Source organism: Phoca vitulina, unplaced genomic scaffold (assembly GCF_004348235.1).
Source record: "Phoca vitulina isolate PV1807 unplaced genomic scaffold, GSC_HSeal_1.0 scaffold6, whole genome shotgun sequence".
NCBI lineage: Eukaryota > Metazoa > Chordata > Mammalia > Carnivora > Phocidae > Phoca > Phoca vitulina.
The window spans coordinates 73784039-73798548 of record NW_022589709.1 but is presented as its reverse complement, the minus strand read 5'-3'; the positions used below and the strand labels follow the sequence as shown (position 1 = coordinate 73798548).

The 14510-nt window shown below is 56.0% G+C and overlaps 2 protein-coding genes across 6 annotated transcripts; one reads left to right on the top strand and one right to left on the bottom strand.

The window, feature by feature from the left end:
• The first annotated feature begins 455 nt into the window (after positions 1-455).
• RELL2 (RELT like 2) lies at positions 456-3878 on the top strand. 4 transcript variants are annotated; one of them, XM_032404513.1, is made up of 8 exons: positions 456-838; positions 1003-1138; positions 1871-1936; positions 2036-2102; positions 2541-2726; positions 3000-3375; positions 3502-3535; positions 3786-3878. In XM_032404513.1, exons 1-7 carry the CDS (start codon positions 725-727, stop codon positions 3532-3534), a joined length of 978 nt encoding a protein of 325 aa, XP_032260404.1. In that variant the 5' UTR covers positions 456-724; the 3' UTR covers position 3535; positions 3786-3878. The 4 variants fall into 4 exon arrangements, with proteins under 4 accessions (XP_032260404.1, XP_032260405.1, XP_032260406.1 ...); XM_032404514.1 differs by having other exon boundaries at positions 727-819; positions 1003-1482; XM_032404515.1 differs by lacking the exon at positions 1003-1138 and adding an exon at positions 1236-1482 and having other exon boundaries at positions 730-819.
• FCHSD1 (FCH and double SH3 domains 1) lies at positions 2131-13979 on the bottom strand. Of its 2 annotated transcripts, none has more exons than XM_032404510.1 (20): positions 13882-13979; positions 13551-13648; positions 12910-12955; positions 12443-12510; positions 11955-12090; positions 11734-11870; positions 11575-11638; positions 10646-10774; positions 10054-10176; positions 9776-9871; positions 9259-9384; positions 8749-8853; positions 8398-8559; positions 7403-7531; positions 7236-7319; positions 6942-7059; positions 6604-6824; positions 5738-5825; positions 4835-4890; positions 2131-4706 (listed from the first exon to the last, which is right to left on the bottom strand). In XM_032404510.1, the coding sequence occupies exons 1-20, from the start codon at positions 13900-13902 to the stop codon at positions 4641-4643; spliced, it is 2073 nt and encodes a 690-aa protein (XP_032260401.1). In that variant the 5' UTR covers positions 13903-13979; the 3' UTR covers positions 2131-4640. The 2 variants fall into 2 exon arrangements, with proteins under 2 accessions (XP_032260401.1, XP_032260400.1); XM_032404509.1 differs by having other exon boundaries at positions 4355-4706; positions 11955-12111; positions 13882-13950.
• Positions 13980-14510: the final 531 nt, after the last annotated feature.

Sequence of the window (14510 nt, the reverse complement as noted above, 5' to 3'; positions counted from 1 at the left end):
TTGCCCTTCTAGGTTCCCGAGCTTAAGCTTCTGGGCTCTGCGGAGGACGGGTAGTATGGTCCTAGGATGCGAGGGTCATTTCCTTCCGGGCGGGGGTCAAATCCTCGGGAATCCGAGACATCTCGTCCAGCCAGCTGCCCCAAACGGGGCGCAGGCCGTTGTCACCAGTCTAGGAGACTCCAGAGAACCGCCACGCCGTCCTTCTCGGGTGCGGAAAGCCAGCTTCCCCTGGCCCGTTGAGAAGGTTCCTGGCTATCCACCGGACCGAAGCATTTGAGGGCAGGAGCCGCGCCAAGCATGCGGGATAGACCAGTGGAGAGCACTTTGTTCTGACTGCCTGTCCTCCCCACCCGGACCGAGACTCGGCGCCGCACACTCCCCCCCGGGGGGGCCGGGAGGGGCGGCGCAGTCACGCGCGCCCCACACTTGCGCTCACAAGCGCGCAAGGCTCTCGCTCTCCGCCCCGCACACCTGCGCTCCGCCCCCTGGTCCCGGGCTGGCGACTGGCGAAGGCATTTGGGAACATAGAGCGGCTGCGGCGGCGCCCCCCACCCCCATCTCCTTCCCCTTCCCACAGCCAGAGTTGTCCGGAGCCAGCCGCCGCTCCCAACTAGCCCGCATCCCTCTTCATCCTTCCCTCCCCCTGCCTGCCGCGGCACCGGTATCTGCAGCCGGAGCCCGGAGCCGGTGAGGCGGCGAAGGGGGGAGGGGGAGGAAGCAAGGGATGAGCGCCGGGAGGGCGTCGGGGGCCCTGAGCCGGACTAGGACGTCCCTGGAGCCGGAACCGGAGCCGGAGCCGGAGCCAGAACCAAACCACCGGTACCGAGTGGGCCAGGTGGTGAGGATGGGAGGAACCGAAAGGGGTGGCGTTGTGCGGGCATACAGGCAGGGGAGGGGGTTGCAGAGGCCTGGCTCAGGCCGGCGCGGAGGAGGTGCGGACGCTGACTCAGGCGCGATTCTTGCGCCGGCCGCCTGAGAATTCCGTCCCATCTCGCTCTGCAGTGTCCTTGGGAGGGACGGAAGCGCAGGACAAGCTGGAAAGGGGAACGCTCTGGGCGTCGGGGAAGCAGAATCAGGGTCGTGGAAGAGGGCTTGCGCAGCCGCCGTCTGGCACCCCTGCCCCGGACCAGCACCCCTGGCACGGACAGCTCCTTGGTTGGGTAGGGGGGTGGGGCCGGACCTCAGAGGCTCGTCGGTTTCGGGTCCTGAGGACCGAATTCCTATCCCTCCCCCAGTCCCTAGCTGCAGCCCCCTAACCCCAGGAGGCTCCCTGGCCCGCGCTCGCCCCCCAGGGCCTCATGTCGGAACCACAGCCAGACCTGGAGCCGCCCCAACATGGGCTATACATGCTCTTCCTGCTTGTGCTGGTCTTCTTCCTCATGGGCCTCGTAGGCTTCATGATCTGCCACGTGCTCAAGAAGAAGGGCTACCGCTGCCGCACGTCGAGGGGCTCGGAGCCTGACGATGCCCAGCTCCAGCCCCGTGAGTGAGGAGCCTAGAACCTGGCTCAGTCACCTTTCTCCCATACCCTTCACCCCACACCTATTTCTGCCTTCCTGGCCAAGAGGCCAAATCCTGACCAAGCCTTCAGGAGGCTTAATGACGCTTTCTTGAGTCAGCAAGTGGGATGACCCCACCCTGAAAGCAAGCCTAGGAAAGGCAGCATGGATGGGAAGGGCCCACTGTTGGTAGTCTTGGGCTCCCACTAACTTTCCCATTTTTTCTGCCCTGACCCCTAAATGTTAACATCCAGCATGATGGCAAATAGACAAAGGGATAGGTCTTGAGCAGTAAGCCACAGAAGCCACCAGGTAATGTCCACCCAAAGCTGACTCATTTCCTGCTTCCTTGCCAACCTCTCATCCTTCAGCTGAGGACGATGACATGAACGAGGACACCGTAGAGAGGATTGTTCGCTGCATCATCCAAAATGAAGGTGGGTGTAGACTGGCCCTTTGCTCTCCCCAGCCCCGCTCAACTTTCTCTTGCCCTGACCTCCACCTCCACTGACTCCCTCTTTTCCTTCTCCCCTCAGCCAATGCTGAGGCCTTGAAGGAGATGCTGGGGGACAGTGAAGGAGAAGGGACAGTGCAGCTGTCCAGGTGAGCTGGAAACAAGGGCCAGCATGACTTAGCTTGCCTTGGAGAGTACCCTCTCCTCCAGCACAGTCCTTTCCCAATGTTCTCGCATGTCTGGGGGGAGGGGGGAGGCAAAGCTGCCTATCCTATATGAAGAAAGAAGTTTTATAGAAATCTGAGTTCTTCAAACCATACTTCCCATCTGGGTATCATCAAGCCTGACATTTATCCCTGTGCCATTCCTTTGAGTTAAACATTGCCCTCTTTTTAGCAAACAACCCTGGGAAAAAGAACACATGACAACTAAAATCTTAATATTGTGTTTATTAGATAAATACAAGAATGCTGGGGCCTGGGGAAAGTGGGGCATCTGGGGGTTTAAGAAGCTGAAAGAACAGGAGCAAATGGAAAAGGAAAGGAAATGGTAATGTCACTCCTGCTCCCTTCTTCCCTATTGTCCAGCGTGGATGTTACCTCCAGCCTGCAAGATGGAGCCCCTTCCCATCATCACACAGTGCATCTGGGCTCTGCAGCCCCTTGCATCCACTGCAGCCGGAACAAGAGGCCCCCACTTGTCCGCCAGGGACGCTCCAAGGAAGGAAAGAGCCGCCCCCGGCCTGGAGAGACCACCGTGTTCTCCGTGGGCAGGTGGGGATAGAAAGCCCCAGAAAGAGGGAGTTTGAGGTGGGAGCCCCAGTGATCAGGCGCCTGACTCCAAAGGTGGGCCCCAGCTCTGTTCTCCTAGACTGTGAGTTACAGCAGCAGTCAGGCTGTACAATGTGCCCCATAATCTGGGGAGGTCTCCCCCCTCCCCCTAGGCCAGAGGGAAGTGGCCATGAAACCCAGGATGTCCCTGGTTGAGGGGAAGCCAAGCAGTCTCTGAGTTGTGGTCGTAAGCCCCAGTGTTCCCTCCCTTCCCAGGTTCCGGGTGACACACATTGAGAAACGCTATGGACTACATGAGCATCGTGATGGCTCTCCCACGGACAGGAGCTGGGGGTCTGGTGGAGGGCAGGACACAGGGGGTAGTCAAGGGTCTGGGGGAGGGCAGCCCAGGGCAGGGATACCTGCCACTGAGAGTGTGCCCCCTGAGAGGCCACAGCCCCTGGGCCTCGCCAGTCCCCCAATACAGAACGGAGGACTCAGGGATGGCAGCCTAGTCCCTTGTGCACTTGAGGGGAACCCTAGAGCCTCTGCAGAGCCCATGCTAGGGGCTGGAGGGAAGGGCCCAAGCCCAGGACTGGCCAGTCGAGAGGCAATTGGACAGCCAAGCAAACTGGACACCTCAGATCACCAGGTATGAAGGCATGGGCAGGGCTACGGTGGGCTCAGCTCTTATTGCCTCCTACCCTGGGCGCGGGGGAGATGGCACTTTTATGACCCACATCCTGTTCTCCCATTGTTGACCACTTCTCTCTCACAGGTGTCCCCACCACGGGGAGCAGGGGGTGTGTGAGGTGAGTCTGCTTGGGCCCCAAATCAGATAATCTCATTCTCCCACCCCCTACACTCCCACCCCCTATGTACACCACCTAAGCCCATTAGCTCGCTGTACTCCCAGGGATGGCCTTTGCTACAAAGTCTTTGGTTTAGTGGTGGGGAGTGGGCATGTGCTCCAGGAGACAGGGAAGGTCCTGCAGCCCCCGGGGAAAAGCTGAGACACATCCTGAATAGGAAGCAACACTGTTACCGTTCCTCTCCTCCAAGGCTCCTTCTTCATTGTGCTGATGGGACTACGAGCTGGCAGGGCCAGGGGGTGGGTGGGCATAAAGGAGCTCCTTTCCACTGGACAGCACTGCCCCCCAGCTGAGGAACCAGCTCTACGTCCATCTGGAGTTGCATGGTTTCAGGCTGGGGGACCTCGAGAGAAGTCTCCCCACCCCCATCCCTCAGTCTCTTTCACTTCCCCTGCCTGCCAACAGGCCGCCTGACCCCTTCCCCATCACCTCGCTCCATTTGCTAGAGCGTGGCAGCTGGGAGCAGGCCCCTGCCCTCGGTGGGCCCTTAAAGCAATAGCACCTTAGGCCCCCTGCCCTCTTGGCACAAGAGGCCCAGGCCCTTGGCTTGGGCTTAGTGCCCTTTATTCACTGTCAATAAATCCGCTCAGACCATTACAGCTGTTTTGCATACTGGCTCCAGCTCCTTTTGACAGGCCTGCTCCTGTCCCAGCCCCCAACCCCAGTGGCCATGGGTCACAGACCCAGTGGGGTGGGTCACAGAGCCAGGGTGGAGACACAGATGGGCTGGAGCCACTCAAGACTTTGGAAGATGGGTTCCAGCCCCAGAGATTACAGAATATTTCACCACCCTACAGATGGGGTGGTGGCAGAAGAAAGAGGGGTAGTTCCAGCCCTAGAGATAGCAGAAGTATGATGGGGGAAAAGGAGTGAGTTCCAGCCCCAGAAATGGGGAGACGGAAAGTTTCTACCCCCGGAGGTGAGAGTGGAAATGGGGGAGACTGCAGCTTCTGGCTGTGTCGCTCCAGATCATTGAGGGGTTGGTCTCTGACATCATAGGAATAGGGACAGCAGCATCACTGGGGGGACAGCAATCCCCCTGGCTTCAGGTGAGAGAATCTGGGTAGCCAGGATCCGGGCCTTTAGCTGGTGGGGGAGGCGGTGGACGCATCTGTAGAGGACACAGAGTCAGTACTCCAGAACCCTCCCTTGGGGCTATCCCTATCCATTCCCTCAGCCCTGCAGACAAAACAGGACAAGTTGGAATGACACAATCTCCTCCAAGGGAGGGACCCTTACCGGCCTGAGTCGAGGTACCATCATGTCCAGGGGTCCAAGGCAGTCCAGGTCTTGGTCTGCAAACAAGAACCACAAGTCAGTCTTCAGGCTTTGTTTCGTTCATTGCTGCATCTCCTGCACTTAGGACAGTGGAACTCTGTAAATATTTGATGAATTAATGAAGAGTCCCTAATCTTAGAGCCATAAAATCCATCAATCCATCCATCCTCCACTCTTACTTGGCACCTTGCTGAGAGGGGGAGATAGACTCACAGCACCCCCACTCCCAATGGCTGTCAGCAACCCGAGAGTGAAAAACCAACAAACACAATGAATGACTGAGTGCTAAATCATTCCAAGTGAACTATAGATGCCGGAGCAGGCGGTGCAGAAAATGCTCACAGGGACCTCTGGAATCGGAGGGAGACTTCGTGAAGAAAGTGGAAGTACCGGAAGGTTTTAGAAAAGGTGGGCATTCCAAGAAGGAAAATGATGACACAAACCAAGGTGTTGGCAGGATTCAAGAACATGAAAGGCAGAGGATGCGTAGTGGGAAAAGCTGGCTAATTTGTAAAATAATCTTCAGGAGAAAACAGCTGCTGTGGGCATGCGTACTATGGGCCAGGCACAAAGCTAGGCCCATCTTTCTAACTCTCACAACAACTCAGTGAGGTAGGGACCTTTCTCCTCACTCTGTAAAGGCCCAGGCAGGTTAAACATTCACCCTAAACCATACACTGGGAAGTCACAGGCAAAGTCTCAACAACGCACTTGCCTCCCCTCCAGAGCCCAAGCTCTTCTCACCATCATGCTTCTGTGAGCCTGATGGAGGAGGTTCCTGAGGGCAGGCAGAGGAGCCAAGGGCAACCTTTCTCCTCCTTCCCATCTCTTCCCCTCCCAGGGCCCCCAGGGCCCTCTACTCACCCACAGGCAGCACAGGTGCAGGGGCTCCATCCAAGGCAGAGGTGGGCACAGGAGGTGAGAAGCTAGGAGGAGAAGGGGATGGCAGCATCTGGGAATGAGGGGCACACGGAGTTATTCCTGGCACGTGGGAAGGTTTCACCACCTTTTCCTCTCATCCCGCCTTCAATTCCTGTCCCATCACTCCTTGATTTGGAGAGCGGCCAGATGCTTCTATCCAGCAGCTAAAGCCCGCTACACACTTCATTAGCCAATATGTACTGACACTGTGTCCCAGACATTCTGTTAGCGCTTCACATACACTCATTAACTCATTCCTCACCAGCATCCCATGAGGTAGGGATTTTTATGATTTCTCATAGAGGTGAGGCTCAGGTTAAGCCATCCATCGAAAAGCATGGAGCCTTTTAGTGGTAGAGCCCCGACTAGAACCCAGCTCTCCTGACTCCCTCTCCTAGGCTCTTCCTGCTGTAACGGTAGGTACCACATATTAAAGGACCTCCTGTGGGTCACTGGGCTAAGGGCTTTACCTCCATATCTCTAGTCATGACAGTTGGGCTGCTGAAGTTGGTACTATGACCCCTGTTCTACATGTAAAGAAATAAGCGCAAGGTTATATCACTGCCCGAGGCAATGCAATACGAATCTGAACTCAGATCTATCTAGCACTAAAATAGGACCACCACACTCTTATGAAGACTGCCTGAGTTTCCCTCTTCTCTGCCCAGCCAAAGGAGATTGGGAGGTCCAAGCCAATATAGGAAGTAAATCGGGAGAAGGAAGGGGGCATTAAGATGAATATGGGGCCTCATTGGAGTGGAAGGCTCAACCTAGAGGTGCCTGGGGACCCAGGGAGAAGGAAGCCTCACCTGTTCCGGGTCTGAGAGTTCAGGCGGTGCTGGGGGGCCAAGCAGCTCCTCCACTAGCAGGGAGGGGAAAACCCCCACATGGCCTCCGAATTCTCCCCTCCAGAAGCCATCATCTACTCCATCCTGGGCCCGGGGCAGCAGGCGGATAAGCGCCCCCTCGGGGAAGCTCAGCTCCTCTGCACTCTGTCCTGTGTAGCTGTATAGGGCACGGGCCAGGAAGGCTGCAGAAGCCCAGGAGAGGTGGTGAGGGGAGTTGATGGGCAGTAGTGCCCCGGGGCCACGACACCTCAGGGCCACAACCACTCAAGGTCCCCTGACCCAGAATTTCCCATTCTCACCTGTGGGCTCTGCCCCTGAGGGATTGTCGCTGTCGTGGCCACTCTCAGGGAAGGAGAGGTCCGGGAAGTTGAGATACCGCTCAGGGACAAAGCCTGCCTCGCCGTGCTGGTTTCGAGCCTGTTCACCCAGCAATGTGAACAGATAGCAGACTTGCCTCAGCAGCCCGTGGCCCTAGCCCTCCTCCTCGGGCTTCTAGCTTTGTCTGGCTGGGTCCTTGCAAGCCACAGAGAAGTCCTTCCCATTGCCGTGCCCCCTGCCCACCACCAAGGTCAGAATCTAAGGTCCATACCCACCTTGACCCATTCATCAGCATCTCCCTCTTCTATGACCTCCAGCCACTCGCCCTCTGTGATGGTCAGCTCATCCTCATGCCCTGCCTGGGCCCCACAAGGAAGGATTCAGGACATGGCTGTCGCCCATCCCCACTTAGGAGATCCCCACCCCCATGCCCACCTGATACCTGATAGCTGAACACCACATGTGCAGGGCAGGGGAGGGGCCTAGTGGTCAAGGCTGCCGGGGCAGGCTCCTCAAAGAGCTCCCCTGTCTCCTCACATTCCTCAAAGTCAGAGAGCTCAGCATCCTCAGCCTGGAGGGGATAGAGAACAGACATCATTGGGGGGGCCCACTCTCAAGTACCCATTTTATCTCCCACGCCTCCATTCTACCCTTAAAGAACACCGATAGATCACTCCCCAAGGTGGTACCACCCATCTGTCCACCATGTATCACAAGCAAAATCACCACAGAGCAGGGTAACACCAACAACAATTGCAGAATTACAATACTGAGTGCTTACTCTGTGCCAGGTATGATGCTAAACATCTTACGTATAGCACCTCATTTAATCTTCACAATAACCCAGGGATATTTTACATAAGTGTATCACCTTGTTTTACCTATTTTTTTTTAAATGTTTTAAAAAGATTTTATTTAATTGAGAGCAAGAGCATGCATATCCATGTGTGCACACAGTGGAGAAGGAGAGAAACAAGCAGACTCTGTGCTGAGCACAGAGCCTGATATGGGGCTCAATCGCACAACCCTGAGATCATGACCTGAGTCAAAACCAAGAGTCAGATGCTGACCGACTGAGCCACCCAGGCGCCCCCACCTCATTTCACTTAGGAGAAAACCGAGGCTCAGAAAGGTCAAGCCACTTTGCAAGATCACACAGCTAGTAGTAAGTGGAGTGGCCGGCAGTTGAACCACGTAGAATCCGTACTTGGAGCTTTAATTCATAATCGTCATCCTATATTCATGATAAAAGTTCACCGAGAACACTCTGTGTTACAAACTATGCAAGAAAATTATACATATTTCATTCCAGCCTCACAACAACCTCTTCGACTTCGGTACTGTTGGGATCCCCATTTTATAGAGTCTGCCCTACTCTGGGGAGATCTACCCTTTACCGTCCTGGGTGTACAGGGGTAGGGAGCAAAGGGCACTCACCGTGGGAGAGAGGTCCCTCTGGGACAGCCGGGCCTCACTGAGCCGTCGCTCCTGCTCCACCTCATCCTGGGCCTGGGTCATGGCTGGCTTCAGCCAGCGCTGCACATCGAGGCCAGCTCCTCGTAGCAGGGCCAGCCGGGCAGCCCCCTTCACCTGGCTCACCTGTCATGGGGAAGAGAGATCAATCAAGGCTTTGGATGGGCCTGCCTCTGGGCGGTGAGTGGAACCACCCCAAACATGTCCACCTTCTACCTCCTGCCTCCCTGCTCCCCACCAGGCAGATAGAGAGGAGGAGGGTGTTGCATGAGGAGCTGGGATCTCAGGGGTCCCAGGCACAGGGCTACGCCTCACCTGTGCCCGCCGGATGCTCTCCCTCACTTCCTGCAGCCGCTGATCTATACCTGGAGCCTCCCGCTCCGGAACCTGCTGTCGCCTCTGCTCCAGCCGCTGCAGCACCTGGTTGCAAAGGCGGAGAACAGGGGTGGGTAGAAATACTCTGTGGGACAACGGACTATGGACCTGGCACTTTGCTGTTGGCTTCACGTGCATTAAGTCACTTAATCTTCCTCATGCGGCGGGTACTATTATTGGCCCCACTTTGATGATAAGGAAACTGAAGTCCAGAGAGGTTAAGTCACTCCCTTACTTGGGGTTACATAACGAGGAAAGAACAGAGCAGGATCTGAACCAAGGTGGGTCTAGCTCCAAAAGCTGTACTCTTAAATACTGTACCACACTAGTGGCCTAAAATACCTTTCCTTCCCCTCCTGCCTGCAGCCCTATGACATCCCCCACTGACTCCAGGGTCCTCATCTCTCAGCTCTTCCCGCCCACCCACAACACCTGCACCCCCCACCTCACCCGATGCCCATGGTTCTGGATCTTGTAGTCTCGGGCAGCTCGGCTCGTCCAGCGCTGAACCTCTTTCTCCAGGCTACGGTCCCCTGCCATGCCTCCTGCGTCCTCCTCCAGCTCCAGGGCACACACCTCAATGAACAATGTACACAGATGCTCAGAGGAGGACCTGCTGTTGCCCCCGGTCTACAGTCTCTTCCTTTTTCCTTCTCTCCGTCCTAACCTCCAGGGACAGGGACAAAGAGGTGAGGACACAGGTGTGCATTCCTGTGGACACACAGAGTCCCCAAAATGGGATCTGGGTTGAGGGACAGAGGGAGAAGGAAGAGGATAGTGTAGTGAAGGGCCAGAAAGGTGGAATAAAATTTGTTTGTGTCCTGCTGGGAGGGAGATGAACTAGAGTTCTGAAACCCCTTCTCCACAGTTGAACAGTCATTAACCAGGACAAGGATGATGAGGGAGAAGGCCTAAACCACAGTCCCCTTTACATGTAGTTTGGTTCCAATGAACAGAGAAGTCTCACCTGATCAGTCCCTGCAGGCTGAAACTCCTGAGGCGGTGTAGGGGAAAATACTCCAGGCTCCTGAAGAAAGAGCTTCAGATCCTGCTCCCAGCTTACCTGGGGGTTGGAAAAGGTCGAAGTAGTCGCTCACTGGTTACCACTCCAAGCCTGTCCCCAGCCCCTCTTGGAAGAAGAAGGATGGGTGAGAATAAAAGGGGCAGATATGCAGTGGGTAGTCTGTACTGAAAGAGCAGGGTGAAGAGGATCTCTGGGGAGCCCTTATAGGCCACAGTCCTCACCTGGGAGGTTGCCTGCCCTCCACGGCGGGCATGCTCCAGGGCCATCTCTGCAGCTTCCAGCTCAGTGCGGCTTAGCAAGGTCAGGGGGTCCCTCAAGTGTTCCAACAGCTCGCTGACCAGGGCCTGGAGAGAACCCCAGATAATGACACCACCCTTCCCCCAGCATCTACTGCAAAGTAGGCTCTCTGCCCAGGTTTAGATGGGTGATGGGCATGAGGAATTGGATTGAGGGAAGGAATAAGACAGTTAACTGCTTCTAATAATAGGCCCTCATGTACGCATAGACCTTAACAGTTTAAAAAGCATTTTCACATCCATTCTCTCCCCTGAGCCCCATTAGTCCTATAAAGTAGGCAGAGCAGAAGTTGTCCCTAATCAGGCAACTAGGTGTTCAGAGGGGCTAAGTGTCCTGTACAATATCATGCAGCCAGCTAGAAGCAGAACCCAAACCAGAACCAAAGGATGTAACTTCTACCCACTCAAAGCAGGTTGGGTCCCTAGCACCACCCAGCCTGACAGTGGTAGGAAGCAAGGAGAGGCTCTCCCACAAGGCAGAGGCAGGAGAGGCAGGGGTATCTGGGCTGGGACTGGCCTTGAGCAGGGCTGGCAATTCCTCCTGGTAGTAGTGGTCAAGGTGGGCATTGGTGGCCACCAAGTTGAGCAGGTACTCATTGCGGGCTGCTCTCAGCTGCTGGGAGTACTGGGCTGACTGGGCAGACAGCTAGGAGGAGAAAACAGGTGTCAACAAGGAGCCCTGGACCCATGGGGTCCTTCTAAGGCCAATCCAGATCCAGAATGGATTCTCACATTATTGAGTGCTTACTATGCACCTGGAACTAGACTAAAAATTTTGCGTACTCAACAACTCCTGCTCAAAATGCTCGAGTGGCATCTATGTCCATTTAAAATAAACTCCCCACTGCTCCTTACTGTGGCTGGCCAGGTGCAACAAGAGCTGGCCCCTGCAACCTCTCTGACCTCTTTTCACAGTGCCTGTCCCCTTGCTCAGAGTGCTCCAGCCACACTGGCCTTCTTTCAGTTCCTCGAGCCCACAAAGCTATTCCCACGTCGGAACCTCTGCACTCACCATTTCCTCTCCCTGGAATGTTCTTCCCCTAGATCTTTGCATGGCTGAACACATTCAGGCCATGTGTTCAGACAGCCTTTCTCTCTAAATTACATCCTGTTACCCTTTACCATAGCACCTTGTTTTGTTTTCACTTAATCTGATTGTTTCTTTACTTACTATCTGTCTGCCCCTCACCAGACTCTGAAGGTAGGAACTCCACAGACTCCTCAATAAACGCACAGTAAAGGAATAAAAAATAAATGTACTATTTCCACATTCCAGATGAAGAACACGAGACTCCGAGAGATCAAGTTAACCAAGGGCACACACTGAGGATGTAGCAGAGCCTGGATTCGTCCCAGTCTCTCAGATTTATGCCCCTGGGTTCCAAACCACTAGACTACTCTGCCCACCTCTTTCCTGCCTCCACTCATGTCCACATCCCCCCAAACCTTGGTGCTGAGTTTCTGGAGACTGGTCCGAGTGTGGAAGAGCCCGTGGTCACTTCGGTTCAGTCTGTGCAGGAAAGGGAGAAGAGTCAAGGTCAGGCCCAGCTGTGGTGCCTTGGCTCCCTTCCCCCAGCCAGGTTTCCCCACTCCCCACGAACCCACCTAGCCTGGACGTCAGCCGCCTTCTCCTGTGCCAAGGCCCACACACGCTCTCGCTGGCCGTAGAGCTTCCGACTTCGGCTCAGCTCCCGGACAGACTGCAGCACCTCCGCTTGCGCCCTCTGGAGGTTCTCTGCTCCCTAGGGGCATGGACACACAGTCCTGACCCAGACCACTTCCCACCCCACGCCAGCCCTTCCTTCAGCCCATCCACTGAGCCGTACCTTCCTGAGCACCTGCTCCTTGGCACTCCGCCCTGTGCCCCCTGCCAGGTCACGGTATCGGTCAGACGCCTGAAGCCGGGCTTGGCCCCCAGCCACGGTGGCATCCAGCAGGCAGCGCCAGGCACCAAACACCATCCTGCCTCTCCCCAGAGAAGGTCTGTGGTGAGGAGAGCACTCCAAAGCTTCATGAGAGCCCCCCCCACCACCACCACCAAACCGAACACCATAGGAGACAGAGTGCTTTCCCATCCCCCTTGTCTGGGAGCCTATAATCGATCAGTGCATTAGCTCAGCCACAAGGATCACTCATGCCCTCTGCCTGCACCCACAGTGTCCTTGCTGGGTCAGCTCCTCTCTGGCTGCTGTGTCAGCTCTACCTGCAGCTCACATGCCCTCCCCCCTCACTAGCCCTTCACTCCCATAGGTTCCTGAGTTTGAGCTCCTCATCCCTTCCAGGCCCCCTGAACTCCCCCCTCGATGGGACCCACCTGCTGTCCATCTCCCCACTCCGGTGACCTTCCCTCTTCAGGAATGGCCCAGCCAGTTTCTGGAGTGCCTGGTGGGAAAGCCATCACAGACTCAGTTACCTTTCAAAGACTCTCACCAACTGGGAGAATATGAAATCAGAGTATAATAATGCCATTGACCAGATGCATATTATGTGCCACTCACTTTGCTAAGTGATTTACATGCATTAACCTATTCCATCCTTACAACAACCCTACACGAAGGTACGATTATTATTCCATTCTACAGAGAAAGAAATTGAGGCCAAGAAAGGCTAAGCACCTTGTCCAAGGTCACACAGGCAACAAGTAGCACGAGAGATCTGACACCAGTCTGCCTAATTCTAGGCCATTGCTCTGGACCAGAAGAGGAGTATGTGCAGAGAGACAATGCTATGTGTAAAGGAGGCTACAACAAAAGGGAAAGTCCAGAAAAAGGAGTCCCATACCTGTCCATATTCCCGTTCAATGGCTGCCCTCTGCTTGCTGTAGGACCTATGAAGATTAGAGGGGAAGAGTGGTGTCACTGTCTAGTCCTGTTCTCCCACCCTCAATCCTCTCCTCAGCCTGGGCAGGAAGAAGAGGGGAGCCAGGCCTAAAGTGTGAGTACACCAGGATGGAATGAGACTGAAGAGAGAGTCCTTGAGATCACCTCAGGCAGCCACAACCCAGAACAACCTCACCTCATTGTTCAGAGCCTCGGCAGGATCCTCCCCACCCCTGGAGAACCGTCTCCGGGCTTGGAGGTGAGGACGGATGGGGGCCTGGATACATTCCAGCCTTCCAACAGGTCTGGAAGAGTGGGGGGAGATTCTGCCCCAAGCTTGATTGTGGGGCGGAGGGAGTGGTGTGGAGTCAATGGGGTTGGGAGAGGGTCCCTGTGTGTTTGTGTGTTGGGTTAGGAGGAAGAATAAGTCCTATCTGGTATCTGGAGAGACAGGCCGACAGTGAGGGCCGGGAATGGGCAGGTTGGAGAACTCTTCACCCCCTGCTTTCCCCTCCCCGGTCCGGCTCCCACCGACATCTGTTCGAGAAGAGGCGGGGCGCGCAACAGCGAAGGTGGGGGTATGTGGCGGAGATCAGAAGCTACCTGATGTCCTCCAGCAGATCCGCCTCCCTCTGCTGCCGGGTCTGAAGGATGCTCAGCTGCTCCAGGAAGCGAAGCTTGACCTCCTGGGCCGGCTTCACCTGTGAGGGTTAGAATAGGTTGAAGACCCCTGGCGCGGGGACCTGAAAAACACTCCGCGCAGGGAGCGGTGAGGGGGCGGGACCGGGGAGGGACTGGGGTGTTTCCTGGGTTACTTCAGGGTTAGGCCCTGAACCTTTACAACTCCTCGCCCCCCACTGCGGGTCCAGTGCCCCCCTCAACTCCCACCATTCCCCCAGCCCACCAGGAGTCCCCATTCCCAGGACCAGCTCACTTTTCGGGGCGGCGGCTGCATCTCCACTCCGGCCAAGGGAAGCCACTCGACTCCGGAACTCGAGAACGCCCCGCCCACGCCAGAGCCCCGCCCCGGACCTGGCCCGGCTCCGCCCCCGTCCCGCCCACGCCTGGTCCGGCTATGCGCAGGGCTGCTAAGCGCGAAGGTGCCGCTGAGAAACCAAAGAAACTCCTGTTAGTGCTGCGAATACCCGGGAAAGGGTCCCGACCGCCGAGTGGACGCGGCGTCCGCTGCGCGGTAGGGGAACCCCAAGTTTCTGAGTCAAGACGCCTGGATTCTATTTCTAGTGGAGCCACTGACTCAGCCCGTAATTACTACTAATCACTCATTTACATATGCAGATCTCTGGTCGTCCGGTCCTCCCTCCAGCGCGAAGCGTGACGCTTAGCGAGGAGGAACTCAATTTGTGACCAATTTGTCACTGGATGCCTGAGCAAAGATGCTTCTGACAAGGGAAACAGGGCTGGTCTCAGACCTTTCCCAAATTCCCACAGAACTGGAAAAACCAGTGAGTGGTGCTGAGAAGACTGCCCGGAGCCAGGAGGAAACCAGTCCCAGAGGAAGACAGGTATGTCATGGGCCAATGGAAACTAAATGATACTAGTGAG

Excerpts from the sequence above, each read along its gene's own strand:
- RELL2 (XM_032404513.1), top strand. The coding sequence starts at position 725 with ATGAGCGCCGGGAGGGCGTCGGGGGCCCTGAGCCGGACTAGGACGTCC. Across the intron at positions 1,937-2,035 it reads CTGCATCATCCAAAATGAAG|CCAATGCTGAGGCCTTGAAG; the intron begins GTGGGTGTAGAC and ends TTCTCCCCTCAG. Across the intron at positions 2,727-2,999 it reads ACCGTGTTCTCCGTGGGCAG|GTTCCGGGTGACACACATTG; the intron begins GTGGGGATAGAA and ends CTCCCTTCCCAG.
- FCHSD1 (XM_032404509.1), bottom strand. The coding sequence starts at position 13,902 with ATGCAGCCGCCGCCCCGAAAA. Across the intron at positions 10,177-10,645 it reads AATTGCCAGCCCTGCTCAAG|GCCCTGGTCAGCGAGCTGTT; the intron begins GCCAGTCCCAGC and ends GGTTCTCTCCAG. Across the intron at positions 9,385-9,775 it reads AGCCTGCAGGGACTGATCAG|GTGTGTGCCCTGGAGCTGGA; the intron begins GTGAGACTTCTC and ends TTGTTCATTGAG.